The sequence below is a fragment of the Ochotona curzoniae genome, unplaced genomic scaffold (assembly GCF_017591425.1).
Source record: "Ochotona curzoniae isolate NIBS_2020 unplaced genomic scaffold, NIBS_Ocur_1.0 contig_883, whole genome shotgun sequence".
Taxonomy (NCBI): domain Eukaryota; kingdom Metazoa; phylum Chordata; class Mammalia; order Lagomorpha; family Ochotonidae; genus Ochotona; species Ochotona curzoniae.
Window position 1 is genome coordinate 5,194,963 of NW_024466599.1, and position 26,179 is coordinate 5,221,141.

The following is a 26,179-nucleotide window of genomic DNA, read 5'->3' on the forward strand; positions in this document are numbered from 1 at the left end:
GGGGCCTGAGTGCAGCCCGGCAGGCGAAGGATTGATGGAAAGGATGCCAGGGTTCCAGAATTGCCCTGGCGGTGCCCTGTACCCCAGGACCCCTACTCAGCCGCAGTGCAAGAGCTGTGCCTCCCCGACCAGCCCCGTGTTCTGTGCCATGTCCCCTCATCCACAGCTGCAGTGTTTGTCTCCACACCCAGGGATTCTCATTGCCACCTCTCCCAACCTGTGTCTCTGCGCCCAAGACTGACCATCGTTTCTCTTTCTCCTCGTCCGCGAACAGTGGGAACCTGGACAAGCAGACGGGGAAGGGCAGCACAGCGCTGCACTACTGCTGCCTGACGGACAACAACGAGTGCCTCAAGCTGCTGCTCCGGGGCAAGGCCTCCATCGAGATAGGTGAGCTCCTGGCGGCCCTACTGGCCCACGTTGCCCGTGTGCCCACATGGGCTCCCGCGAGAGCTGAGCAGGAAGGGCATGCTGCCTGCATGGGGAGGCAGCTCCCCACCTGCCCCAGCCGGCTTTATAAGGCTGTTTTGGCTTGGGTGCTGGTCCCCCCAGACTGTGTGTGTATCTGCAAGCCTTCTGCGCCTCATAGGGAGGCCAAGGCTGGGCTTTGCTGTGTTCACTAGGGCTGTTTGAATTAGGATGAAGCTGAGGAATTAGGACCTGTTCACAGACCTGGAGCATCCTACCCCCTGCTGCACCTGACTAAGCTCCTCCCCTGGCTCTGAGTCCCGCCAGCTCATGAGACACTGCTACATCGCACCCTCTCCAGACTCAGCCCCTTGCCTGGCTCCGGGTCCTGACAGCTTATGGGGGAGACACTGTTCCCTGCCCTGCCCTTTCACTTACATCAGACCCATTCAGCTGGTACCCTGACTCCCGTGGAACCTCGCTCCGCCCTCTGCCATGCGTTCTTCCCCCCGCCAGCCAGTTCCCTAATGTACCTTCTCACAACAGGGAAGAGTAGAAAAGGGGCTTGTTACAATGCACAGTCCTTGTTCTTAATAAAGTTAGTAAGCATCATTGACGGAGATGTCTGTGGAAGAAAACACACTCTAAACCCATACACCGCATAAAGGCGGCCATCAGAGGCACGGGCCTGCGCTGGCTCTGCTTCCGCTGGATAGTTGGGATAAACCGCCTTACTTCAGTGACATAGTTTGGCAATTGATTGAAGCTCATTGGCTGAGCAGCTTTGTTCTTGTGATTAGCTCAAAATTTGATTCCACCAACTTGCTGGTTTTTTTGTTTTGTTTTTTTCAAGATTTCTTTATTTTTATTGGAAAGTCAGATATAAAGAGAGAGGAAGATCTTCCGTCCATTGATTCACTCTCCAGGCGGCCACAATGGGCAAAGCTGAGCCGATTCAGAGCCAGGAGCATCTTCTGGGTTTCCCGCATGGATGTAGGGTCCCAAGGCTTTGGGCCGTCCTCGACTGCTTTCCCAGGCCTCAAGCAGGGAGCTGGATGGGAAGCGGGGCCACCGGGATTCGATTCAGTGCCAATATGAAATGCTGGTGCATGAAAGGCAAGGACTTTAGCTGCTAGGCTGCCACGCTGGGCCCAGCCAGCTAATCTTTTATGTAGTTGTGAGAGAAATTTAGCTGTCCACAGCAGACCAACTTTGGGTTTCATTAATCTTCAGTTTAGTCAGTGTTATCTCACTGTTTTTTTTTTTTAAAGATGTATTTATTTTTATTGGAAAGTCAGATAGACAGAAAGATCTTCCATCCCCTGGTTCATTCCTCAAGCGGCTGCAATGGCCAATGCTGAACCGATCCAAAGCCAGGAACCAGGAGCGTCTTCTGGGTCTCCCACCCAGTTGCAGAATCCCAAGGCTTTGGCCCATCCTCAACTGCTTTCCCAGGCCGCAGGAAGGGAGCTGGATGGGAAGCAGGGCTGCTGGGATTAGAACCAGTGCCTGTATGGGATCCCAGTGCGTGCAAGGAAAGTAGCCACTAGGCTACTGCATCGAGCCTTCAGTGTTATCTTTTAAGATTTATTTAGTTGAAAAGTGGATTTTCAGGCAGAAATGTCCCAAGCACTGGTTCTTTTCCCCGTATACTGGGACAAGCTGAAGCCTGGAGCCAGAAACCATTCAGTGCTCCTACATGAATGCCTTGGTCCAAGCACTTGAACCATCTTCAGCTGCTTTGCCATGCACATTAGCAGGGAGCTAAATTAGAAGTGGAGCAGCCAGGACTCGACCTGGCATCTTTATAGAATCAGGCTATGGCTTAACTTGCTGAGCCATAATGTTGACCCCCCAATTATGTCTTTTTAAAATGATTTCAAGCTGTCGCCTCTTTGCTGGATTTTGCCATAACATGGCCTTTCCTCGCCCTTGATTTTCAGCCAACGAGGCAGGAGAGACACCGCTGGACATTGCCAAGCGCCTCAAACACGAGCACTGTGAGGAACTGGTGAGCGTCGTCTTCCCCCACCCCGGCGTAGACAGTACGGGGCTCTGGAGCAGATCTTAGCCCTGCTGTACGCGTGTCCCGGGCAGTCTTCACAGGAGAATGCCGCCTCCTTGCGGGACACGCAGGTGGCTGTGTGGAAGGTGCCCTGGCATCGCCTGGGCAGCTGAGCTGAGATTGTGCCCTGCTGCCCATCCTCCTGCGCCTATGAGCTCTGGCCTCATGCCTTTGTAGCATCCCGGGCCGAGCAGCCTGGTTAGCAGTAAGCTCAGGGAGGCCACTCAGGTGCCTTGCAGCTAAGGCAGAGGCATTTGCACCTGTTTGCAAGTTGCTGAGGGGGTTTTTGCTAAGCTCTGTCAAGCAGTTGTCCCAGGGTAATGCCGAGCGGGTGGAGCTCATTGATAAACCTTACCCACATGTGGGGTGAGTGACAGCAGGTCCTACCATCAACTCATTCACTGTTCATGACGCAGTAACTCTTGGGTCCCTTTTGTGACTATGTCACAGCTGAGGGGTAGGCACAGGGAGGAGACATAACGTGGGCGAACAGTGCTGAGGTTGGGGTTCTGCGGGGCTGGCACCCCCAGGTAGGACGTAATCGTTTCCATCCCCTTGTTAGCACTTTGCACTTAACTGGAACTTGTGAGGTTGTCCTGTGCCTCTGGTCAAGGGGCTCCAATGAGCCGGCCTTGGGAGGAACACAGGCCCCCGCCCCCCTGTGCCGCCTGTCTGACCACCTGGAGGTGCCAGGCCAGCAGCCCCTCTGACTGCACTTTCCTCCTCTCAGCTGAACCAGGCCTTATCCGGAAGGTTCAATTCTCACGTCCATGTGGAGTATGAATGGCGGTTGCTGCACGAAGACCTGGACGAGAGTGATGACGACATGGACGAGAAGTTGCAGGTCTGTGCCAGGCTGCCCAGCACAGCTGTGGGGAACCTGGCCGAGAGCAGGAGACAGGGCTTGCCCTTCACTTCCTGTGGGTTTCTGGGCCTGTCGTTCCCACTCCTGCCCCTGTCTCCTAGCTCCGCATGCATTACAAGAGTGACACGTTATCTGCTCATAGGCAGCTGCCCACCCTTGCTGCCAGGGAAACATCGAGAGGCTCGGATTCAAGGGGGGCTTAGAGAAGTCCCTCACAGTGGTCGTGGAATATAAAGGGCCAAGTTGTTCTTGTACCACCAGGATCATCATGTCCGCCTGCTGGGCCATGGGGTCTGTTGCTGATCTTAAAATCTCGACCATAGTCATGAATCAGCCCTTACAGCTCACAATCTAGCATGATCCTTCCTCATACCTCGAGAGAAACTGACTTAAGTATTGTCCCAGGATGGCCTGGGAGCAAAAATATGGGCCCTTGCTCCCCATCCAGCTCCCTCCTTGCCACTCACTGCCTCGCACATGCACTGACCCCCAAGACGCCCAAGGGCCAGCCCCTTTGTGTGGCTTTTGGTGCAGAGGGAGAAATTTAGGAGGTCTGACAGTAAGTGCATAGTTCTAGCTGAGACCATCCTCCATCTACCTTTAGCCATGTGAAGTGAGGGGTGGTAACCAACATTCTGTGTTGAATCCAAGTTGGAATAGACCACCTTAACACCCACAGTTGGAGTGCTGTGTTAGACACTGTCACAGTACCACGCTAGGCCCATGGTCAGAATAGACACACACTCAGGATGACCTGTTAGAGACACTACTGAAATTCTGTGTGCACACTCTGAATGCCACAGTAGACACCATGTTGCAATTTAAATTTTTAGGTTTTATTTTTTAAGATTTATTTTTATTGGAAAGGCAGATATACAGAGAGGAGAGATGGAGAGGAAGATCTTCTGTCTGATGATTCACTCCCCATGTGGCCACAACGGCTGGAGCTGAGCCAAACCGAAGCCAGGAGCCTCTTCTGGGTCTCCCACATGGGTGCAGGGTCCCAAGGCTTTGGGCCGTCCTCAACTGCATTCCCAGGCCACAGGCAGGGAGCTGGATGGGTAGTGGAGCTGCTGGGATTAGAACCTGGTGTTCTTATGGGATCCTGGCACGTTCAAGGCAAGGACTTTAACCGCTACACTATCATGCTAGACCCTAAATTGTTTTAGTTTTTTAAAGATTTATTTTTATTATTTTTTCATTGGAAAGGCGGATATACAGAGAGGAGAGACGAGAGACAGAGAGGAAGATCTTCCGTCCGATGTTTCACTCCCCAAGTGAGCGCAACGGGCCGATACTATGCCGATCCGAAGCCAGGAGCCTCTTCCGGGTCTCCCACGCGGGTGCAGGGTCCCAAAGCCTTGGGCCGTCCTCGACTGCCTTCCCAGGCCACAGGCAGGGAGCCGGAAGGGAAGCAGGGCTGCCGGGATTAGAACCGGCGCCCACATGGGATCCCGGGCGTGAAAGGCAAGGACCTTTAACCACTTGCGCCACCGCGCCGGGCCCAATTGTTTTAGTTTTTAAAGGCTTATTGATTTGAAAAGCAGAGCTAGAAAGAGAGACAAAGGTCTCCCATCCATTGGTTCCCTCCCTAAGTGGCTGCAGTGGATAGGGCCGGGCCAGCCAGAGCCAGAAGTCAGGAGTTACTTCCTTTTCCCCTGAGTCAGTCAGGGCCCAAGTATTAGAGCCCTCCTCTGCTGCTTTCCCAGTCACTGGAGCAGGGAGCTGGACTGGAAGCGAAGTAGCCAGGGCTTGAACAGGTGCCCGCTTGGGATGCAGTGTTACAGGTCAAGGCTTAACCTGGTATGCCATAATGCCAACCCCTAACTACTTTTGTTTTTCCTGTTGGACATTAAAGCGTTTGAGGAGGGAAGGGTAAACATATCAATGTAGACATGATAAATGTAGACGGACTTCCTAAGTTTGTGGACCTGTTCTTGTTCAGGAAACAGTGAATGTCTGGATTTAGTATTTCTTTTTTCTTTTTAGAAAATATATATATATATATTTTTTAAATTTGAAAGGCAGAGAGAGCATTGATATATCCATTGTTCCCTTTCAAAATGCCACGATGGGCTAAACTGATACCACAAGCCAGGAACTCAAGCAGGCCTCCCGTGTGGGTGGCAGGGGTCCAAGCACTTGCACCATCACCCACTGCCTGGCATGGTGCCATCACCCACCACCTGGTGTGGTGCCATCACCCACCGCCTGGCGTGGTGCACATGAGCTGGATGTGGAATTAAAGGCACAGCAGGGACAGACACTCCAAGCAGTGGCTTCATTGCTGTACCATATGCCAGCTCCTGTACTAATGCTTTTTAAAGGAAATATTTATTTATTTATTTATTTATGAAAGAGCTAGAGTGAGCGAGATTAAACTTCCATCTACTGAATCACTCCCAAAATAGCTGCAATAGCCAGACATGAGCTAAACCCAATCCAGGCGATTCTGGGTCCCCTCAATTGGCGTGGGGGCCCAAATGGTTTGGGTTGCCCTCTGCTGCTTTCCCTGGAGTTAGATGAGAAGTGGAGTAGCCAGGTCTCAAACCAGCACCCATGTGGGATGCCAGCATGTGGGCCCTGGTTTTATCTATTAGACCACAGTGCCAGCCCCACTGACTGTTAAAATTTCAACTAACAGCAGGTGTTTGACCTAGCACTTAAGATGCCCGCATCCTGGAGCCATCATTGTGATATAGCATGTTACGCTGCTACCTGCAATGCTGGCATCCCATATGAGCACTGGTTCAAGTCCCAGCTGCTTCACTTCTAGCTCTCTGCTAATGCGCCTGAGAAAAGCAGCGTAAGATGACACAAGAATTTGGGCTCCTGCCACCCACATGGGAGACCTAGGTATAGCCCCTGGCTCCTGGCTGCAGCTCTCAGCCTTAGCTGCTCTCCCATCAGGAAGTGATCTAACACATGGGAGATCTCTGGCTCTCTCTGTCCTCTGTGACTCTGACTTCCAAACAAATAAGTAAATCTTAAAACAACAAGAGAAGATGCCCATGTCCCATATCCGAGGGTCTGGAGGCCGCGCTTGGCTCCGCTGCTGGGAGGCAGCAGTCACAGAGCCACTGCCACGCAGGCAGGACACCTGACTGTCGCTGGGATACCTGCACCCCTTGCAATCGCTGCCTTCCAGCCTCCACTGTGGCCCAGGACAGATGGGGACGTTTGAGGAGTGAGTCAGTAGAATGATCAATATCTCACTCTCCTCTCCTCTCCCCTCCCTTCCCTTCTTCCTCTTCTTCTTCCTCTCTTTCTCGCTCCTGTCTCTTCTTTCCCTCCATGGCTGTCAAATAATAGCTTTTTTTTTCTTCCATAAAGGTTTACTTTTCTTACTAGAAAGGCAGACAGAAAGATCTTCTGTCTTCTGGTTCATTCCCCAAGTGGCCACAGTGGCCGGAGCTGAGCTGATCCAAAGACGAGAACCAGGAACTTCTTCCAGGTCTCCCATGTGGATGCAGGGTCCCAAGGCTTTGGGCCGTCCTTGACTGCTTTCCCAGCCATAAGCAGGGAGCTGGATGGGAAGTGGAACAGAACCGACGCCCAGGTGGGATCCTGACAGTTGGAGTTAGATGGTTAGCTAATTGAGCCACCTTGCTGGGCCCAGCAGTATTTTTGTTGTTGTTCTAAGAAAAAAATAAAGGCTAATAAATACCTGCACCACCATTTCAGAATCAGAGTGACAAGAGTGGGTTAGTCTGGCTTAGCTGCTCTGCACACAGGTTCAGATCTGCCCACCCCAGGTGGCTGTTCGACAGGCACATCATGTTCCCTTTTGTAAGTGATGACGCAGCTGGCATGATCCACGGCTCCACTGTGATGTCCTGACCCTCTGCCAGCCCCTCCTGTTGTCTGCAGCCAAGTAGCAGGCGTGGTTTGTCCTCAGCTGTGGGTCTTTCAGCTTTTAGAGATCTGTGTGGAGGCAAGTGCTGGGCTTGCAGTTAAGGAACCACTTGGGAGGCCAGTGTCCTGGGTCAGTGCCCCACCTCGGCCAAGCCCTGCCTGCCTGGGTGGTAGCTGGTAACAGCTCCTGTACTGGAGTCCCTGCCACCACTGTGGGAGACTGACTTGAGTGCCCCCTGGTCTCCCCAGCTGCTGTGGACATTTGAGGGCCAGGGCCCTTGTACTGTGGACCATGAGGAAGCAGGCGAGGACACTCAAAGCCAGAAAGAGAGGGTTCTGGCTAGTGAGCGGACGTAGCTCGAGTTGGAAACCCTTCCCAGCGCTTGGTCATGCCTTTACTGGAGGGTCCACCTGCACCCTGAGCTCACAGAGCCTTGGTGTGAACTCCTGCCTCTGGCCCAGCCATCAAGAGCTGAGCTGGCCCCTGCCCAGTGGCTGCAGGGCACCTGCCCAGTGGCTGCAGGGTACCTGCAGCCCCCTCCGCTTTGATGCATGCTCTTCCTGCAAGACCCATGTAATCGGGCCCGGCGCCATGGCCTAGCAGCTGAAGTCCTCACCTTGAATGCCCCGAGATCCCATATGGGCGCCGGGTCTAATCCCAGCAGCTCCACTTCCCATCCAGCTCCCTGCTTGTGGCCTGGGAAAGCAGTTGAGGACAGCCCAAAGCATTGGGACCCTGCACCCATGTGGGAGACCCAGAAGAAGTTCCCGGTTCCGGGCTTCGGATCGGCACAGCACCGGCTGTTGTGGCCACTTGGGGAGTGAATCATCGGAGGGAAGATCTTCCTCTCTGTCTCTCCTCTTCTCTGTATATCTGACTTTATAATAAAATAAACAAATCTTAAAAAAAAAAAAAGATCTGTGTGGCCTCACCTCCCACCTCCGCTGTCCGCCCTCTGCAGCCCAGCCCCAACCGGCGAGAGGACCGGCCCGTCAGCTTCTATCAACTGGGATCTGGACAGCTGCCGTCCAACTCTGCCTCTTTGGCCCGAGACACCACCAGCCTTGCCAAGGACAAGCAGAGGGGCTTCGGGCCCAGCATCTTGCAGAACGAGACCTATGGTGCCATCCTGAGCGGCAGCCCACCCCCTGCCCAGCCCTCAGCTCCCAGCACCACGAGCGCCCCCCCACTGCCCCCTCGGAATGTTGGCAAAGGTATGGCATCTTGGCGATCCCTGTACATGCATCGTCGGGGGTGGGCGGTGTCTGTGCTCTGGGGGGTCGTGGGCTGCTAGAACCCAGGAAGGAAGCGTCTGTGGCTATTATTTTATAGTTGTTTTCTCTGTGTCCCCCTCAAAGAATCGCATCATGACTATAAGGCCGTATGGTGGCAGTGTGCAGTGTGCCTTGCCTGGGTTCTTGTGGGCAGAGCTGTGGTCAGCTCCCAGAGCCACGGCTGCCACTGCCAGGACATGCTCCTGCTGAGCTTCCGTTGCACCTGCCTCTATGCCACCTCAGAGTAGCTGCAGTAGGCCCTGTCTCTGATTCCCACAAAATGAACAAGGGACACCAGCTTGAAGAGCCTCGCCCGGCACACAAAGCATTGTCCCTGTGCACTCCCAGTGGTGTCCCCCGTGCAGGAAGCCATATCCACCTTCACCGCTCCATTGTAGCTTTGCGAGGTAGGCTCCAGCAGGTGCCAGAGTTCATCCATCCATGTACTGAAGGTTGGCTGGCCACCAGGCTCCCAAAAGACTTGTCTGGCCATGGCCTGGGGCTCTGGCCCTAGGCTGTGGTTTTCAGAGGTTTTTCTGCGTGGAGGGGCCCCAGGTTGCACTTGGGGCAGGGTCGCAGGTGGCTGAAAAGCCAGCCGTCTGGGGAGTAAGCATGCAGCTGTTTGACTTGGTGGGGTACCTCAGGGACCCCTGCAGGCTCTGTCCATCTGGGGAAGCTTAGAGAGGGCTCAGTAAACCTCCGTCACTGAGTCACTCCCTACCTCCCAGCAGCAGATCCAAAGATAGCCTGCGCCCCTGCCCCCCGACCCCTGAGAAAGGCAACTGTGACCGCTCCCCGCCATCGTGGGTCATGGAGGCCCACATGGAAGGGGATTCCTCACTGCAGTGGCTCTCACCACCTGTGAGGGTCCCTCGCAGACAAGGCAGGCTGGACTGTGCCGGGCTGGGGAGCAGGGGTGAGCTCTGTGCGCTCATGTCTGGGTTTCTGACCTTGCTGGAGTGAGAGGACTTGCCTGTTTTCTTCTTCATGTCTCTTTTGCCACTCGGACTCGGCGTCACCTCCCCTTGGGGCGAGGCGATGGCACCTCATGCTGACCCCTCAGTGGGCCTCCCCTTGCTGCCAGCTGCCCCTGCTCCGAGGTGAATTCCTGCATAGCAGAGGGATAGGACAGGAGTGGGTGTCATCACGGCTGGTCCCAGGGAAGGTGTGACCTGTTTTCACCTTCCCACTTGGCCTTGCCCTTGGGTCACACAGGACCTCAGGCACAGGCCCTGTGCTCCTGTGCCCTGGGCACTTGCGTAGGTGCCAAAGCAAGCTTCGTGAGCCAGAAGGACTTGTGACCAGAGAAACACCATCTCCCTTGCGGATGGCTTGTGTCCCCTCCTGATTTGCAGGAGGCCCGTTGAGAGCACCATTCCCCTTGTCTCTGACTCACGCCTTCCCTGCGCCTGTGGGAGCTGGGAACAGCGCGCTCTTCTGCCTGTGGAAAGGGCAGAGAAGGGCAGGAGGTCAGGACACCCGGAGCATCCCTTTGTCTTCCCCTTCCAGTACTTACTCAGGGTGGGCATCCTGACCCAGAAACCTAAAACCTTGCATTAGAAATGCAGAGTCAGGAGATGAGAGAGAGCCCCGCCCTGCTCTTCCACTTCCCAAAGCCCTCATCAGGCCGGGGCCAGGAGGCAGATCCAAAGATGCAGCCCAGGTCTCTCAGGTGCAAGGCAGGAGGCAGAACCAGGACCCGAACCTGTGTGATGCAGCGTGGGACTGGGGTGTGTCAGTCACCAGGCTGGCCTCCTGCTCCACCAGATCGGGAGCTTTGTGAGTGTGGACATGATGCCCAGAAGTGTCTGAATTTGCAGCTTTTCGCAGTTTGGATAATCAGACTGAGAACGGTAGAACTGGCTGGGTCTGTACCAATCTCCACCCAGATCTCTTGACATTGGCAATCTTGCTGGTGCCAGAAATTGCAGCCTGACTGAACAATGAAATCAGGAGTTTTTAGACCCAATGCTCAGATGGAGAAAGCCAGCCTGGCATGCTGCCAGCAGCCCCTTTGGTTTTCTGTGTGTGGCTGCGGGCAGCTCCCCGGTGCCAGGGATGGGAGCAGGAGTTCGGGGCTCTGTTGGCCAGGCTGGAAGGGCCATATTGGCCATGCTGTAAGCCAGAGAATCAATAACGTGGTGTTTATTTCTGTTTTGTGTCGTGTGTGTGCATGTGCGTGCCCGTGCGGGTTTAGTTCAGGCAGCCTCTGCTAACGCCCTGTGGAAGACAAACGCCGTGAGCGTGGACGGGGGAAGCAGGCAGAGATCTTCGTCAGATCCGCCAGCTGTCCACCCGCCGCTGCCCCCTCTCCGCGTCACGTCTACCAGTACGTTTATTTTTTTTTCCTTCTTGCCAGGGGGCTCTGAGATCTGAAAGAGGGGTGGCACCGTCGGCAGTCACCTCGGGGAGAGGTTTGGGCCACACACACACTCTGCATAGACACGCACCAGGTGTCCACGGCAGTGTGGCCAGCCCCGGCTTTCCGCCTTGTCCCCCAACCTGCTGGCCACTGCCTCAGCTGCAAGCGTCCAGGCGGTGTGCCCGCTCTCTTCCTTAAGATCTAGCTGCATTTCGTCTCGATACTTAACTGTCCCAGGACCCCCGCTGTCATTGGGGAGTTTTCAGTATTTTGAGGTGCTCATTGGAATCGTTATCTAGCATGCTGTTTCTTTCTTTTTAACTGTCAACCTGTGGTTGAAAGTTCCCAAATGTTCCAGACAGAAGCAGGGATGGAAGAGGCCTTTGTCCAGCTTATTTTGCACAGAGCTGACTTCACTGTATCCAGTGGAGTGAGCTGTAGACTTGCCCCTGCAGCTCTCCTGCTCTGCCCCAGCTCCGGCAAGGAGGCACTGCCCAGGCCCAGGGACACAAATCATAGTCCTGGCCCCACTGCTTCAGGTGCCCCGTGTGCAGAAGGCAGCAGCCGATCCAGGGATAAGTGGCTAAGAGCATCTTCCAGAGGTTGCCCAAGGCCCTGGCCCTGGGTGGGACAAGGGATCCGGTGGAGACAGCCATGTGCAGCTGCAGGGCTGGGGCTGCAACCAGAACCACCAGTCGTCACCTCCAACAACGACAGCCAGTGTGCAAAGAGCCCAGGAGCCACGGCCCCTGGTCTGAGAGCTGTGGTGACTGCCAACGCCCTGGCCTCCACATGCCCACATGATGCTGGCACTTTAGTGTCATGATGGGTGCCCAAGAATGGCCAGTTCCTGGGGCAGGGAGCACCCAGCCTTCTAGGCTATCTCGGGGTCCAGGCTGAGAAAACACTGTCATGGGTACATAGCTCAGCGTGAGCCACACGTCTGGGTGGGTCTGGAAAGGCCCCCGCCAGCCCAGTCTCAGACACTGCAAGGTTTGCCACTGGGAGCCTGGCCTTGGTGCAGGGGCAGCCATCCTGGAGAAAGCTGCTCCACACTGCTCTCCTTTCTCTGCAGATCCTCTTACCCCCACGCCGCCCCCTCCCGTCGCCAAGACACCCAGCGTGATGGACACCCTGAGCCAGCCCAGCAAGCCTACCCAGCCTGGGGTCTCGCAGAGCAAGGCCCCACCCCTGCCGCCCCAGCCGCCCAGCCGTCTCCCCCAGAAGAAGCCGGCTCCTGGGTAAGCCCTGGCCCAGGCTCTGGCCATCCTGGCTTCAGGTGGTTCATGGAAAATGCAATTAAGAGAAATCTTGAAATGCACACATGATTTTCCCAGAACTGCTGAGGTCCCTGCATGAGAGTTTGAGCTTTCTCGAGTTTCTAAGTGCTGCAGTGGCTGAACTCGGGCATCGTGTAACTGACCTGCCAGGTCTTAAACTCATCAAGGATTTTGTGAGCTGTGAGTGTTTCATTTAAAATGTAGATCTTTAATACACATGCTGAAATGAGACTTAGCACAAACACTGGCCCATGGGCCCAATCCAGCCACTACCTGGCTCTCCAAGTCATGGGAGCTGAGAATGGCTTTTGTGTTTGTAAATGGTTGGGAACAAATCAAGAGCATATTTGTAAATTTCCTCAAGATTCAGAGAGAGCTTTCATCCATTGCTTCACTCCCCTAAGGCCCCCAAGGGCCAAGGACCAGGAAGTCAGTGTGGGTGTCCCATGTGAAAGTCAGGGAAGAAACCATGCGAGCCATCACTTCCCCCTGCTGTGGCGCACGTGAACAGGGAGCTGGCCTCAGGAGTGCCACTGGGACTCAACGTGGCACTGTGATATGGCACATGGGTGTCTCTTTACTGGCCAAATGCATAGTGCTATGAAGATGATAAGGAGCTCAGGCTCCTGTGCCCATGGCAGTGCTGGCACACAGCCTCACCATTCATGCAGGCTACTGTCTAAGGGGGCCAAGCCGGCCCAGGGCTCCCCCAAGGCTGGGAGTGCTGGGGGCCGGGGACAATGATTGTCCACCAAGGCTTCCACACCCAGGCACTGGTGGAGATCAGACGGGGGTACCAGCCAGTGTCACGTCTTCACCTTCCTTCCCAGCCTGTGGACACCACAGACCAAGGCAGGTCCCTTCTGGGTGGTTTAAGAAGTGCCCACCAGACATGGCAGGTGTGGCAAGACTTTCATCCTTGGCTTTCCTCCCCATCTCCTGATCTGGCTCCATGCCAGCTCCACAAGGATGCCAGCAGTGGAGCTGGGTGCCTGTGCGCAGCCCGTAGCCCGGATCCCACAGACAGGGTGCCTTGGGTGAGCCTTGGTGTTAGCGCCTTGGATCTAACACATTGTTCTGGACTTCTAGTTTTACCTTTTTTAGAGAAAAGACAGCTGATACACCTCCCGTCCCCTCCTGCAGGCTGACCTCAGGCGGCTCCCTCAACAGAGGAACAGGGAGGGGCAGGTGGCCCCAGGTTGCAGTGTGTCTGTTTTTCTCTTCTCTGCAGGGCTGACAAGTCAACCCCGCTGATCAACAAGGGCCAGTCCAGGGGACCTGGTAATTATCACCTGCAGGCCTGGCTTTTGGGGGCTGAGTGGGGACACTTGCAACTGGGTGATGAGCCTGGGTGGGCCCCCACCATTTCCGGGCCAGGGCAGCCGGGCTCCTGGGGCTGGTGCCTCTTTCTCGGGCCCCTCCTGCTAACATGAGCAGGTTGGGGAGCCCCGGGACACTCACAGGCCTGTCTGAGACAGAAGGTTCTTTGGCACATGGGGGACGGGGGAGGGTAGAGGATGATGTCCTTCCCCACCTGAGAAGGGGCACATCCGGGGAAGTGGGTTGTCAGACACCCCCCCCCCCCCGAACCCCTGAGTTGGCTTCCTGCCTTAGAGATCGCCAGGGCATCTTATAATGTTGCTTCCTCTTGGCCCTGTGGCAGGAGACATCTCAGGAACAGAAGCTCTGGGTACTCTGTCCAATGCCATGGTCCTGCAGCCCCCTGCGCCCATGCCCAGGAAGTCACAGGCGGTAAGCAGCTGGCGTCACACCCTTCCTGGCCTCTTGGCTGGCCAGAGCGGCACAGGGCTTCTCCCAGGGCCCTCCTCCTTGGGACTGCTTCCTGGTAACCAGCCTCTCAGCTCTTGTCAGCCTCTGGGCTGGCCCTCATGCTGCAGCCCCAGCACAGGCCCCTCCTGGAGTGCCAGGCCCGGCCGCTTGGCTTCCCGGCTCTCCCTCCTGGCCTCTCACTCAGCCAAGATGTTTCCCTCCCTGGCTCCTGAACTGCACACCTATCTGGCCTCAGTGTCCAGGGTCTCCCAGGCCTGGGCCTCCTGAGCTCAGCCCAAGCAGTGAGGCCCGTCCTCTGGCCCCGTGCTCAGGCCACTGCCAAACCAACACCTGCCTCCTCCCGTCCCCATGCAGACCAAGTGGAAGCCCAAGCGAGTCAAGGCGCTCTACAACTGCGTGGCCGACAATCCGGACGAGCTGACCTTCTCCGAGGGCGATGTGATTGTCGTGGACGGCGAGGAGGATCAGGAGTGGTGGGTGAGTCGGGGTTGTGTCCCCAGGAGCTTGGGACTGTGCTGCACCCCAAGTCACTTGGCTCAAAGCGAGGTTCTGGCCCGAGGGTCCACTCTGTCCCTGGTGTCTTTCCACCTTCTTGCTCATGCACACACACTTCCTCAGGGAACTGATGTGTCTCCATGGTGGGCTGGTTAACAGGCCACCCTGGCTGCGATGTCCAGAGCCCCGGGGAGGGTCTCAGGGGAGACCACTACGTTAGTGCAGGGAGAGCTGCCAAGAGGCCAGAGGTGCTCATGCCTGCTGGCTGCTCAGGCATCTACATGGGTGCCGGGGGATCTCGGGGCTTCCCTGGGGAACCCCAGAGTTCAAACTCAGCCACTCCAAGGCTGGTGAACCAAGGCTGTGTCACATAGGTCTTCACACTTCAGCATCTGGAGCAAAGGAGTCGCCGTACCCTTCCCTGAGCACCACTAAGGGGGGTGGGAGTGACCCCAGGAAGAAACCTGCAGAAAGCTTCCGGCAGAGCCTGCCACATGGTCACCCTCGTGTCCAGGCTGCACCCAGGGGCTCAGGGACTCAACAGTGCCAGTTGTGGCTCCTATAGGACTTCAGAAGGCCCTCTGCTGTGGCAAGTGCAAGGCAAGCTACTGCTGCCCTTGGCACAGCTCCATCCCTGCAGAAGTGTGGTCGTTGGTGTGGCCCCTGCCCTGAGGGATGGGAGTGTCTGCTGGCAAGGTCCCTTTTCCATCCATGTGCTCAGCACAGGCTGCAGAGAGCCCCTGCCAGCCACTTGTGAGCTGCCCGGGGCTGGGAAGGCCAATCTGTACCCCTAGACCCACTGGCCAGCATAAGCAGGCAGGCAGGCCTGCAGCCCGAGGGCGGTGGGACTGCAGTGTAATGGTGGGTGTAGAGAGAAGCAGCTGTTGCCCAGAATCCCAGTCCTGCTCCCAGCTCTGAGCTCCACGCACACAGCCCCGCCCATCCACCTTTTGGATTCCCTTTTGCCTGCACGTTTCACACGGTTGGGACCATACTCAGTATCATTCATACAGGTTACCCAGAGCAGAATTAAGTGGATCTGAACCTTCCACCGAAGCTTGGCAAAATGCAAATAGAGCCACGACATGTCCTACCTGGGCACTTTTTTGTTTTGAAACCTCAGGGGCCAGGCACGTGGAAAGGTAGCTATGCCATGTGTCCCAGCGGCCTGAGTGTCCAGCCTTGTGTGTGGGATGAGAAAGGTTCAGCAGTGCAGCTGCTTCTGGCAAGTCTGTGTTAGCAGGGTCTGTACCAAGTGCAGTGACGCCCTTGGGAGCGTCCCTTGGGAGCCTTGGGAAATCTCCCCAACAACCGACCCTTTGACTCGTTGCAGATCGGCCACATCGACGGAGACCCCAGCCGCAAAGGAGCGTTCCCCGTGTCATTTGTGCACTTTACCACCGACTGAACTGCTGCGGAACAAACAGTGGCGCTTTTCCCAGCTGTCCCTCTTTCGTCACTGGTACCGACACCCTTGCCCAGGTACCGGTTTCGTGAACTGAAAAGTAGCCCATTTTTTTCAAACACCTCTGTTCTGTTTTACAAACTCGAAGGTCGTTTTTTATATCTTGGTGGTTTTTATAATTTGTGATTATCATGAAACATTGCTATACCTTTCTTAGGGAGAACCAAATTACCTAAAAAGGTGAACAGAAGAGTTATTTTAACTACACAAATCCCTAGAGTGTGCACAATTTAACTACACATCCCTAGAGTGTGCTCAGACAAAAAAATCCTAAGAGCTTTGGATATTAACTCTTCTTGCTCCCCTTCACCCAGTTATGGGATTGGCGACCTTTAGTGCAACTAGTATTTTAGGGAGCCAGTTAACTGCCATTTCAGGGGTCCACTGCCCAGCCCTGGACTTTGATACTTGCCATTAGTTCACCTCTAAACACATCTAGTCCTTGGAAACCCACTCAACGTTTGCTTCAAGCAACCTGGAAATGTACCCACAGGCCTTGTCCTTCCTAGTCCCGGCTTGAGAGGGTGGAGCCATCACTATATTCTGCATGTGTGTGACCTGTTGTGAACAATCATACTTAAACTACTGATGCTCTGTTAACCTACACCAGGGTGGTGGGCGGGCATGCCAGTTAAGGCCGTTCTGGGAGGCTTTTGGCCTGCAGTTCCTGACTCCAGTGGCAAGCCAGGGACGACGGATTGCAGGTGTCCTGGCAACGCATCTGCAAGCCAGGTGTTTTTGTTCCCCTTACCTCCCTGAGCTCTCAGACGGCAGCTGCCCCGAGCAGCACTCCAGCACGGTCCGTGCCGGCTGCTCATGTTCCTTGCTGGCTCCGGTGAGATCCCACTGCTTCCCTTTCTTCTAGCTCCGAGAAAGTCCCTCAGCTTCGTGTCGTGTATTTATAGAACGTGTCGACAGGAAACCTGTCTGGAAATCTACCCTGTCCACTTGTGTGTGCTTTGAGTGCCTGCCAGGACCCCGTAGGTCCCGGAGGGTGGAGTCCTCCCACAACCCAGTTGTACTTTAAAAGCCATCGTAGCATTCCCTACACATATACTGCTTGGGGAAGGGTGGGGTTAGCTTGTATGTGATAAAACCAAAACTCATTAGTCTGATGAACTCTGTCATACCTCTTTGCAGTTGTTGAGCGTGCGATTCCTGTAGGAATATTGGAAAGTTTGGCACTGTTTGAGAAGAGCTGGGTATCTGGTGCCTGCTTGGGTTTTTAACAAAAGTAAAGGGACAAATTGCAGTCCAGGCTTGGAGAGCAAGGCAGCAGTGCTGGCTGTGGGATGGTACATTGGACGGAAGCGGCATAGTAGGCGAGACTTCCAAGAGTAGCTTTTGTTCAGTTTCTTAGCACTGTAGCTTTTGTTTGCTATCATAAAGGAAGACCGAACAAACTGGAATATTTTATGATGTTGCATAGCTTTTTTTTTTTTTTCTCCTTTTAAAGTTCTGGTGAAATGTGTAATTAGCCTTTTTCTTTTTAAAGCACTACATGTATTTTCACTAATTGTTAATTTCTGTTGTTTGAACCCTCCATTTAGTTAACTTCCTCGCAGATTGAAGAGGGTAAGCGGATGTATTTTGCACAGTGCACTTCTTAAGCCTCTCTCAGTGCTCCTGCATCTGCACCCTCGCCTCGAGGCTAGCCGGGGCTGCGGCTGGACGGCTGATCCAGTCCCCAGACTAACCTGTCAGGCTCGCTGGTACATACATATCTAAGAAATATTTTCCCAGTCGACAGTTTTGTGGTGCTATTGTGCAGCAATGAACAGTACTCTTGCCAGTGGAGAAATTATACTAACTTCCCTGCTAACATCCTTTCCTGTTTATTTGCTCTTTGCAAATAAAAAAAAAAAAAAGAGAGAGAGAGAGAGAGAAAGGAAAACATTGTAGATATCTATTTATATTTAAAGTTTATGTTTCATGGACTTGGGCTGTAGGATTCGGCATGTCGCGTGCCACTTTCCCCAGCTCCAGCCTTGGGGACGCTGGCTTGGTCATGGCGCACGCGGAGACGGATGGGTGACGGGACGTGAAGCTTGGAACACTGTCCTGAGGTGTATGATATTCAGTTCATTCAATTCCTTTGGTCTAGTTGCAGCGCGACTGTATATATTGTATAACCTAGATTGATTCTTATTTTCATTGTCCTTAATGCATTGATTTATAATTAGAGCATGTCTAATAAAGTTTACTCCTCTTGTTAACTAGTCATTTGACTGGAAAAAAAATAAAATACTTTTAAATGGATATTGGTTCATTTGTAAGGTTTTCATCTTTGAAGTGCTGTATGTTGACAAACTTATTCAAAAATTTTTTTTTTGGAAAGACACGGTTACAGAGACTGTGAGAGAGACTGAAAGAGGTGGGTATCTTCCATCCGCTGGTTCACTGCCAAAATGTCCGTAATGGCTAGGGCTGGACCAAACTAAAGTCAGGGGCCAGAAGCTTCTTCCAGGTCTCCTAAGTGGATGCAGGGGCCCTAGCACTTGGGCCATCTTCCACTGCTTTCCCAGGCATATTACCAGGGAGCTGGATCTGAACTGGAGCAGCCATACTCAGACTGGCACCCATACTTGATGCCTGCGTCACAGGCAACAGTTTAACATGCTGTGACACATGTGAGTCTGCCAGTCCTTAGACAAGGCACAGCACACTGTGGTTACTCTTCAATCTGTGTTATTTCTGTAAGAACCGTCATCTTCTAAGCTTCTCTTAATTCTCACGAGAACACTGGAATTCATTAGCGTGTTATCTTCCCTTTTATTTTAATTTTTGGAAGACAGAAAGATTTTCATCTATCGCTTCATTCCCCCCAAATGCCTGCAAAAGCCAGTGCTGGGCAGATCAAAGCCAGGAGCCAGCAACGACACGTGGGTTGCAGAGACCAAGCACTGTGGCTATCTACCTGCTGTGTCCCCAGGGTGGACAGTAAGGAAGCTGGAACGGGAAGTGGGGGAGCCAGGACCTGCACCGAGGGACTGTGACATGGCAATATACTTCCACAAATGGACCCTTGAACTTGGTGTCATTCCACAGGAGCAGGAGCTGGGTCGGGGATGCAGCCTCCGGAAGCTGCGCCCACCTCCCTCCCCCAGGAACAGAGTTCCGGAATGTCACAGCAGGGACATTAGGCCCTGGGTGCGAGGCTTACCTGCACTGAAGGTTACAAATGAGGTTTCTTTTTTTATCCCAGAAAGAAGAGAACTTCACTGAGTCATTATGGCATTTTAATATAAAAACAATTAATAGTGTCAGCGCTGCACTCTCCCCAGGACGTGAGGACAAAGGATGACTTCATGTTCCCGGAACAGCTCAGCACTGCAGACACCCGGGTTCAGACTCGAGCCAGACACCGACAGGCTGCCAGGACTCAAGACTTCTCAGATGTGAGCGCAGAGTCGAAAGCGGTGGACAGCACCTTGCAGATGGCCTGTGCCTGCTCCTACATCAGGGAGGAGACAGAGCAGCAGTCCTCGGTCTGCCTGTGCCTCCTGTGACCGGCAGCCGTGTGAGCCAGAACACATCTATGCCAGCCGGGGTGGGCCTGCGCACGGGGGGTCCCGCCTGCTCTCCCCCACAGCACAGCAGACACCAGTAGCACATGGGTGCCATGGCCCATGAGCATCATGGTCATGGGGACAGGGAGACACTGTCAGCCACAGCGCTCCTGGGCCATGCAGGATGCAGCCCTACCATCTGCTATGGTCCACCCTGGCCCATTAGGGTCCAGGCACAAGTGGGCGCTGCTGTTGGGCCCCCACTCCCACCAGGTGCGCCAGGCCTAGGCGGCAGCTGACCTAGGGCTTCTGCCAGGCCAGGAACCAGCCACATCATGGATGGTACATTCCTGTCCTCTGCAGTCTGTTGACAGCCTCTAGGCTTGGCTATGTAGCCTGAGAGCTAGAAGCTGACTGAGGGACGGCAGGCCTCACTGGCTGAGGACTAGGGGCTGACTGGGAGGCGAGACCCCCAGGCTGAGGGCAAGAGGCTGACCAAGGACACAGGCCTTACCAGGCTGCTGCACTGGTACACCCACAGGCTGTACTCTTCGTTGCTTGCGTCGGTGGTCTTCAGAGCCAGGAGGCTCTTCCCCGCCCCCAGCCCGTCGTCATAGCACACCATGCGGATGATGAGGTACAGGGCGTGCCTGTGTAGAACATCCTGTGGCAGGGACAGCACAGAGACAGGGACATCAGTACTGCTCTGGGTGCCTGCAGCCCCATCTCCCCACGCAGGACGCAGCATGTCCTCACCCAGGACGCTTTTGTAGGCTCACCGACAGGGCAGGCTGTCTGCAGCACCATGCCTCCCTCCCTAGACTCCCAGCTCCGCTCTTGGCCACTCTGATGCGATGTGGCATGATAAGACATGGCATGGGGTCCCCCGCCAATGGGCTGCACCTACGCGGTGCATCAAGGACACCCCTGTCCCTGCACAAGAAGCGGCCACATTTAGGACTGGCTGTTGGAGGTTACCAACCAGCTGCTCCACACACATTGCCTCTGCTAGGACATGCCCACCCTCACAGTTACTTACATACTGATCTGACGTGGACACTTTGATGCCATACTTGGAAACTCCCATAATAAATTCTTCCTCCAGTGGAACAAAAGGCAGCTTTCCATCTTGCTTTAAAGTAAAGATAACATGACATGAAATGTAGGTAGTCTGACTTGTCACTGGGGGTGCCACACCCTCACCAGAGTGAGAGCCACATCAGCCTAGCAGGGCCCTCTCCAGGGACAGGACAGCGCATGCTCTGTCCCCTTTGTCTTCCTGTTCACCCTCCTTACAAGCTGACATCCTTCTCACGGATCCTGGTGGAGTTAGGATCCTTGCAGCAGAAAACAGAAGGGCTTGACTTGGATGTGAACATCCCCAAAGTTAAGGTGGGTGTCAGCACAGGGCACGTGGAAGGCGGACTGCAGACACCGAGCTTCCCAGTGGAGAGCACCTGCCCACTGCTTGCTGCCCCAGGGCTGCAGACTGGCAGGGACTGGTGGGGAACAACGTTAGTCAGTGTTCTGAAATATTTACAAACAAGACAGCCGGTGCCACCTTGTGATTTCTGTCTGATCTGTCCTCTCTCGGGTAAACCAGGCGTCACTGGCCAGCAGGCATGCTCTGCTTCACCAGTGTCTGTGGAAACACCAGTTAACCAGCTGTGTCCGTGCCTCTGACTGTTTGGGATGGATGGCACAGTTATCTTAGCCTGTCTCAGGAGATTTACTTGTGGCTGAGCCCCTCATTCAGACCACACAGAACAGCCTTGTAAGACAGAGAAGGCGGGCTGCACCTGGCCCAGTGGTCAGGGGTTCTTCACCCCCATGAGGAGGCCAGGATGGACACCTAGCTCCTCAGCTTCTTGCAGTGCAGACTGCCCATAGGCCAGGCTGGATGGAGCTCTGCCCCCAGCTCGGCCTCGCCCAGCGTGGCGGGCCTTTGGAGAGGGCCCAGGCACCCTGTCTCACCACCTTGTCTGTTCCCATGTGACATGCACTCATGACCACAGAGCACACTGGGTGTGTGTGACTGTGACGTATGGCTCCAGCAGGCCACTGAGGACTGTCCCCCTCCTGGAGCGGAGCCCGGGAGAACAAATGTCCCCTCCCAGAGCCCCGTGTGTGTCCCTGCAGCCATCTCAGAAGCAGCCAGAGGCTGGGCCGCAACTTTCAGACCTGGGCAACGTCTATGTAGTTGATCAGCTCCAGTGGTCCCTCAAGACTTTTCCCCTCGGAGATTTTCAGTTTTTCAATGGCACCGACGTATTTTATTCGGAATTCTGCACAGGTGTCTAAATTATTGTTGCTTTGTCCTAAAGGTGAAAGAAACAGTGTCATGTTAGGCTTCAGCAGAGGCATCGCATGGCAGAGCACCCTGGGGTCCCTCCAGAGACCTGCCGTGAATTCTAAATGTTCCAGAGGCCAAGCTGCTTTACTTGAAAAAAGGAACCTGCCGCTTCGGTAACCTCACTGGACCGAAGGGCTCAGCAGTGGGCTGGTAAAGATGGACTCATTCTAGAACAAGCCAGAGAAAGCAAAGAGCCAACTACAAGATAGACACCTGAGACCCTCACAAGGCCAGGGATGTGGTAATTTTTTAGTTTCTTCCTCTTCCCGGGAATTTGCCCTTCCTGATCCCGGAAGCCTGCTTTCTGTCCACAGTTCAGTCAGGGAAGGGCGGATAGCGCTCACTTTGGACGGATGGAAGGGCCCACCCGGGGAGTCCGGCACACAGGAAGTGCCATGTGACTCCTTCAGGAAGCATGTACACAAATACTGCCACCTGCGGTTTGGATACTTTAAGGGAATCCAGAAATGAGGGCAAGGTGGACTTCACACCACAGAATCTCCATAGCTCCCCTCCCCTGTGCTGAGAGAAGCAGGATTATACACTGCGCAAGTGAGGCAGGCCTTTTCTTTTTTTATTTTTATCGGAAGGTCAGATCTACAAAAAGAAGGAGAAACAGAGAAGGATCTTCTGTTCTCTGGTGCACTCCCCAAGTGTCTGTAACAGCCGGAGCTGAGCCAACCCAAAACCGGGGGCCAGGAGCCTCTTCCAGGTCTCCCACATGGATGCAGGGTTCCAAGGCTTTGGACTGTCCTCTACTGCTTTCCCAGGCCACAAGCAGGGAGCCGGATAGGAAGTGGAGCTGCGGGGACACAAACTGGCACCCATGTGGGATCCCAGCGGTTACAAGGCAAGCATTTAGCCATTACTCTGTCGTGCCAGGGCTGCAGGGCATTTCCAGTGAGCAGTGCCTAAGGGAGCCCTATTAGCTCTCTTGGGAGTGTCTGCACGAGGTGCCAACAGACGCAGCCCTCACTGTCAGCTGTGCTCCATCCACTGAGATATTCATCCTGTGCCCACGCTGGCTCTGAGCTATCTCCTCAGGATGCTCTCAGACATTCTGCTTTGGGGCTCACGAGGAGCAGTCTGCTCAGAGGCCGGAGCCAACTTGTAGGGCCCTGGCTTTCCCTGCCTCACCCCAGCCATGTACACCCCACAACTCATCCCAGCCCACACTCACCAACCTCACCCAAACCCACATCCTCCTGCCTCACTGCAGCCCACTTCTCTCCACCTTTGGGTCCATTCCTGAACTTGTCCAGAGGGGTGGCGGAAAGGAAGACCCGGCAGACACATACGGGTACACTGTGCTGCAGGGGAGGCCACCTGGCCACGCAGAGGGCCGGCCAGGAGGGACCCGCCGCTGGCACCCACCTGAGCTCTTCGTGGAGTCTGTGTCAAGGCTGGCCACTGTGCTGGATCGCGAGAGGCCCCCCAGGCTGGAATCCACAGACTGAGAGAAAAAATACATGAGACCCCACGTCGGAAGAGGCCTACCTTCTTGGACATTCTCTACCAAACACACCCTTCCTCTCCCCTCCCCCTCCCCTCCCCCTCACCTTGCTCTTGGTGCTGATTTCGCTGCTCTGGGAGCTGCTGCTGCTGTGCCGCTTCTTGCCTTTCCGGAACATTCTCACCACTGCATGGTCCAGAGGTTCCCCCGCAAGCACACGTGTGCTCGTCACAGTCCCTGCAGGAAGAGCCACATGGATCCCTCTGGTTCCGGATCGTTCTTTCTCTTAACAACCTCAGTACACACTAGGCTTCTCCAGTCTTTTCTTCCTACTGGATCACAAATCAGCTTAATCAAAGGGGAGGGGGAGCCAGAAGCCTACATGGTGGGTCGGGGAGGGAAAAGCGAGAAGTGTTTTTCCTAAGCAATAGATGGAAGCCATCCAGTTCTCCAAAAACTCAGAAGCTGGGAGCCTGGAGCTCCTTCCAGCTCTCCCCTCTGGGTTCTGGGGCCCAAGCACGTGGGTCACCCCCCACACTGCTTGGGCCCCAGAGTCATTAGCAGGGAGCTGGATTGGGAGTAAAACGTCTAGGACTCAAACCAGCATCATTAGGGGATACCAGCCCCACAGATGGAGGCTTAACCTACTACGCCATGGTGCCAGCCCCCTCATTGTCCAGTTTCTGTTTTTTCTTTAGTTGTAGGGTATCTAAGAAACCTATTTCGTTCATTCCTCATTCCTTCCTTCTCAGCAAGCTCCTACTCGGTGCCAGGGACACAGCAGCAGACAACAGAGCCCCTGAGCGTGCTGGAGGAGACACCCCAAACCGAAGACACCTGCCAAGTTGTTGTCTATCAGCCTCATAGTCCAGGAAAGCAAGTTAGGGTGATGCAGTGATGGGAGGAAGGGAGAGTTTTTTAGATAGAAAAAAGAGGGGAGCTGCACAAGGTGGGGGAGCAGTGCAGGAGTGGGGGGCTCTCTGGTCACTGGGGTGAGGCGGGGCAGGGCAGGAGAGCAGGTTGTGGGGCAGACGGACTTGCAGCCCCCAGGACAGTCACGGTTGGAGGTGGGGTTCAACAGGAAGTTTCCAGGAAACAACTCTGGCCTCCACGCAGGGAACTCGGCCCTACCATGGCTAAGGGCCGAGAGGAGCCCCACTGTGGGCAGTGAGCCCAGCCACCAGGCCACGAGACGGGTGGCAGGAAGGTCTCGGGCCTAGGACCGCACCGAACTGGCACCAGCCGATGGGGAGTCCCCAGGACAAGGGACACAGAGGGCATGAGGAGAGGCCCTTCCCTGCCCACACATGCGGCCTGACAAGGCAGGGGACGTGCAGACACCAGGGGAGTGGGTGCTGGTCACCACAGAATGCCTCATCAATGTCACCATGGCAACACTGGAAGAGTCTGCTGTGTTACCCAGCATGCCGCTGGCGCTGGTGCAGACAAACCAGGGCGAGTCCTGCCAGGAGAGTGAATGTGTGTGTGGGGCATAGTCAGCAACCAAGAGCTGTGACGGCTTCCTGAGGCAGCGAAGGAAGACCATCTGTGTGCTGCAAGTCATCTCTGGACTGCTGACCCGTGTGACACCAGGGAAATGCTTTCGATGTGATCAGCAAGGAGTGGTCACCACAGGATAACAGGACACCCACATGCTCAGGACAAATGCAGTTTGTCTTCTTGACTGCTTCTGACCCAGGATTGGTGCCCCACAGGCAGACTGTGGATGGGGAGCGCCGACTACACGCTGAAGTGCAGTTAGTCGTACCACTGACTGAATGAAATCAGACATGTCTACAGTGAGGGGAACCCCAAAGCACCTCCTCGGGTCTGCAGAACACAAGAAAGATTTGGAAATGACCCCGTATTAAGGCTGCGCAGCCCCTCAAGTCTCCTGTCCCAGACCTCTCAAAACAAGCATTTATTACATCGCCAATAGCTGACCTGAGGCACCTTCTTAAGCACACTGATTTGTTTTTAAAAAGTTTGTTTATTTGGAGGTCAGAGCTACACAGAGGAGTTACCATCCTCCAACCATCTGCTGGGCCACTCTGCAGATGGCTGCAATGGCCAGGGCTGGCCAGGCTGAATCCAGCAGTTTCATGGGGTCTCCTATGCAGGTGCAGGGTCCCAAGCACCTGGCAATCCTCCGTTTTCCAGGCTCAGAGAGCTGGACTGGAAGTGGAGCAGCTGGGACGTGAACCAACACCCACACAGAATGCTCAAGTAGCGGTTTTACCCTCTGTGTCACACTAGGCCCACGATACTACTGTCACTTCACATGCAAAAAGTTCCAAAGCTGGATACTTCATCTTGCCTCCCTCCTCCATCCCGGGAAGTTACCTTGTAGTTGCACAGCCCACTGCCTCGGGGGGTCCTGGCCCCTGTCACCTTGCACAGTGCCCGGAAGGCAGAACTGCTGGGGCCCGAGGAGCACCTGGCCCCGAGTCACCTGTCACCTCCTACCTTGCAGGTTGCCGCCTCTGCCAGAGAAGGGCTGGGTTGGGGGACAGGAGCAGGAGTGTCCACGCTCACTCTGCCGCGGATCCCCGAGGCTGTAGCGGATCTGACACCTGTCAGGGTGTCCGCCACCAGCGGGATGCGGGGAAGGCCACGGCACCAGAAAGGGACGCCCTCACGCCTCGCCTCGCTCGGGGGCACACACGCGCGGGCCTGGCCACGGGACCCAGCCCTGCCCGGCCAGCGACCCCACCCATCCGCCTGCACGGCTGCCCCCCGGACCGCGTCCCGCTCGCCGGCCCCGCCCGAGCGATGCCCCGGGCGCTCACCTCGCCGCCGCGGGCCCAGCCCGGGGGTCGCCGGCGCTCGGAGCTGGGCACAGCCGCGGGCACCCGGCCGGCTCACTCCAGTTCCCACTCCAGCGCCAGCTTTTCCAGCCCGCCTCGCCCGGGCTCGCGCAGGCGCGGTCCCGCCCCTAACGCCCTGGCCCCTAACGCCCTGGCCCCCACGGAGCTTGGAACCTCGCGCTCCCGGCTCTGGGAC

General features: G+C 55.2%; 2 protein-coding genes across 11 annotated transcripts in view; one reads left to right on the forward strand and one right to left on the reverse strand.

Annotated features, from left to right (window-relative positions):
• Positions 1-18,120, forward strand: part of ASAP2 (ArfGAP with SH3 domain, ankyrin repeat and PH domain 2) — a 123,851-nt gene extending 105,731 nt beyond the window's left edge. For 3 of the 9 annotated variants that reach the window (XM_040992790.1, XM_040992789.1, XM_040992795.1), the window contains 10 exons: positions 275-390; positions 2,352-2,419; positions 3,204-3,317; positions 8,156-8,408; positions 10,666-10,797; positions 11,906-12,071; positions 13,342-13,391; positions 13,774-13,862; positions 14,256-14,378; positions 15,730-18,120. In XM_040992790.1, coding sequence (XP_040848724.1) covers positions 275-390; positions 2,352-2,419; positions 3,204-3,317; positions 8,156-8,408; positions 10,666-10,797; positions 11,906-12,071; positions 13,342-13,391; positions 13,774-13,862; positions 14,256-14,378; positions 15,730-15,804 — 1,186 coding nt within the window. In that variant the 3' untranslated portion in view covers positions 15,805-18,120. Of the gene's footprint in view, positions 1-274; positions 391-2,351; positions 2,420-3,203; positions 3,318-5,982; positions 5,986-8,155; positions 8,415-10,653; positions 10,798-11,905; positions 12,072-13,341; positions 13,392-13,773; positions 13,863-14,255; positions 14,379-15,729 lie in introns of all 9 variants that reach the window. The other 6 variants (XM_040992797.1, XM_040992796.1, XM_040992798.1 and 3 more) reach the window with 4 other exon arrangements.
• A 964-nt stretch (positions 18,121-19,084) lies between these two features.
• On the reverse strand, positions 19,085-26,120 carry ITGB1BP1 (integrin subunit beta 1 binding protein 1). Of its 2 annotated transcripts, XM_040992800.1 has the most exons (8): positions 25,966-26,120; positions 25,643-25,749; positions 23,283-23,413; positions 23,098-23,176; positions 21,552-21,688; positions 20,410-20,502; positions 19,885-20,034; positions 19,085-19,315 (listed from the first exon to the last, which is right to left on the reverse strand). In XM_040992800.1, the coding sequence occupies exons 3-8, from the start codon at positions 23,352-23,354 to the stop codon at positions 19,244-19,246; spliced, it is 603 nt and encodes a 200-aa protein (XP_040848734.1). In that variant the 5' UTR covers positions 23,355-23,413; positions 25,643-25,749; positions 25,966-26,120; the 3' UTR covers positions 19,085-19,243. The 2 variants fall into 2 exon arrangements, with proteins under 2 accessions (XP_040848734.1, XP_040848735.1); XM_040992801.1 differs by lacking the exon at positions 25,643-25,749.
• Positions 26,121-26,179: the final 59 nt, after the last annotated feature.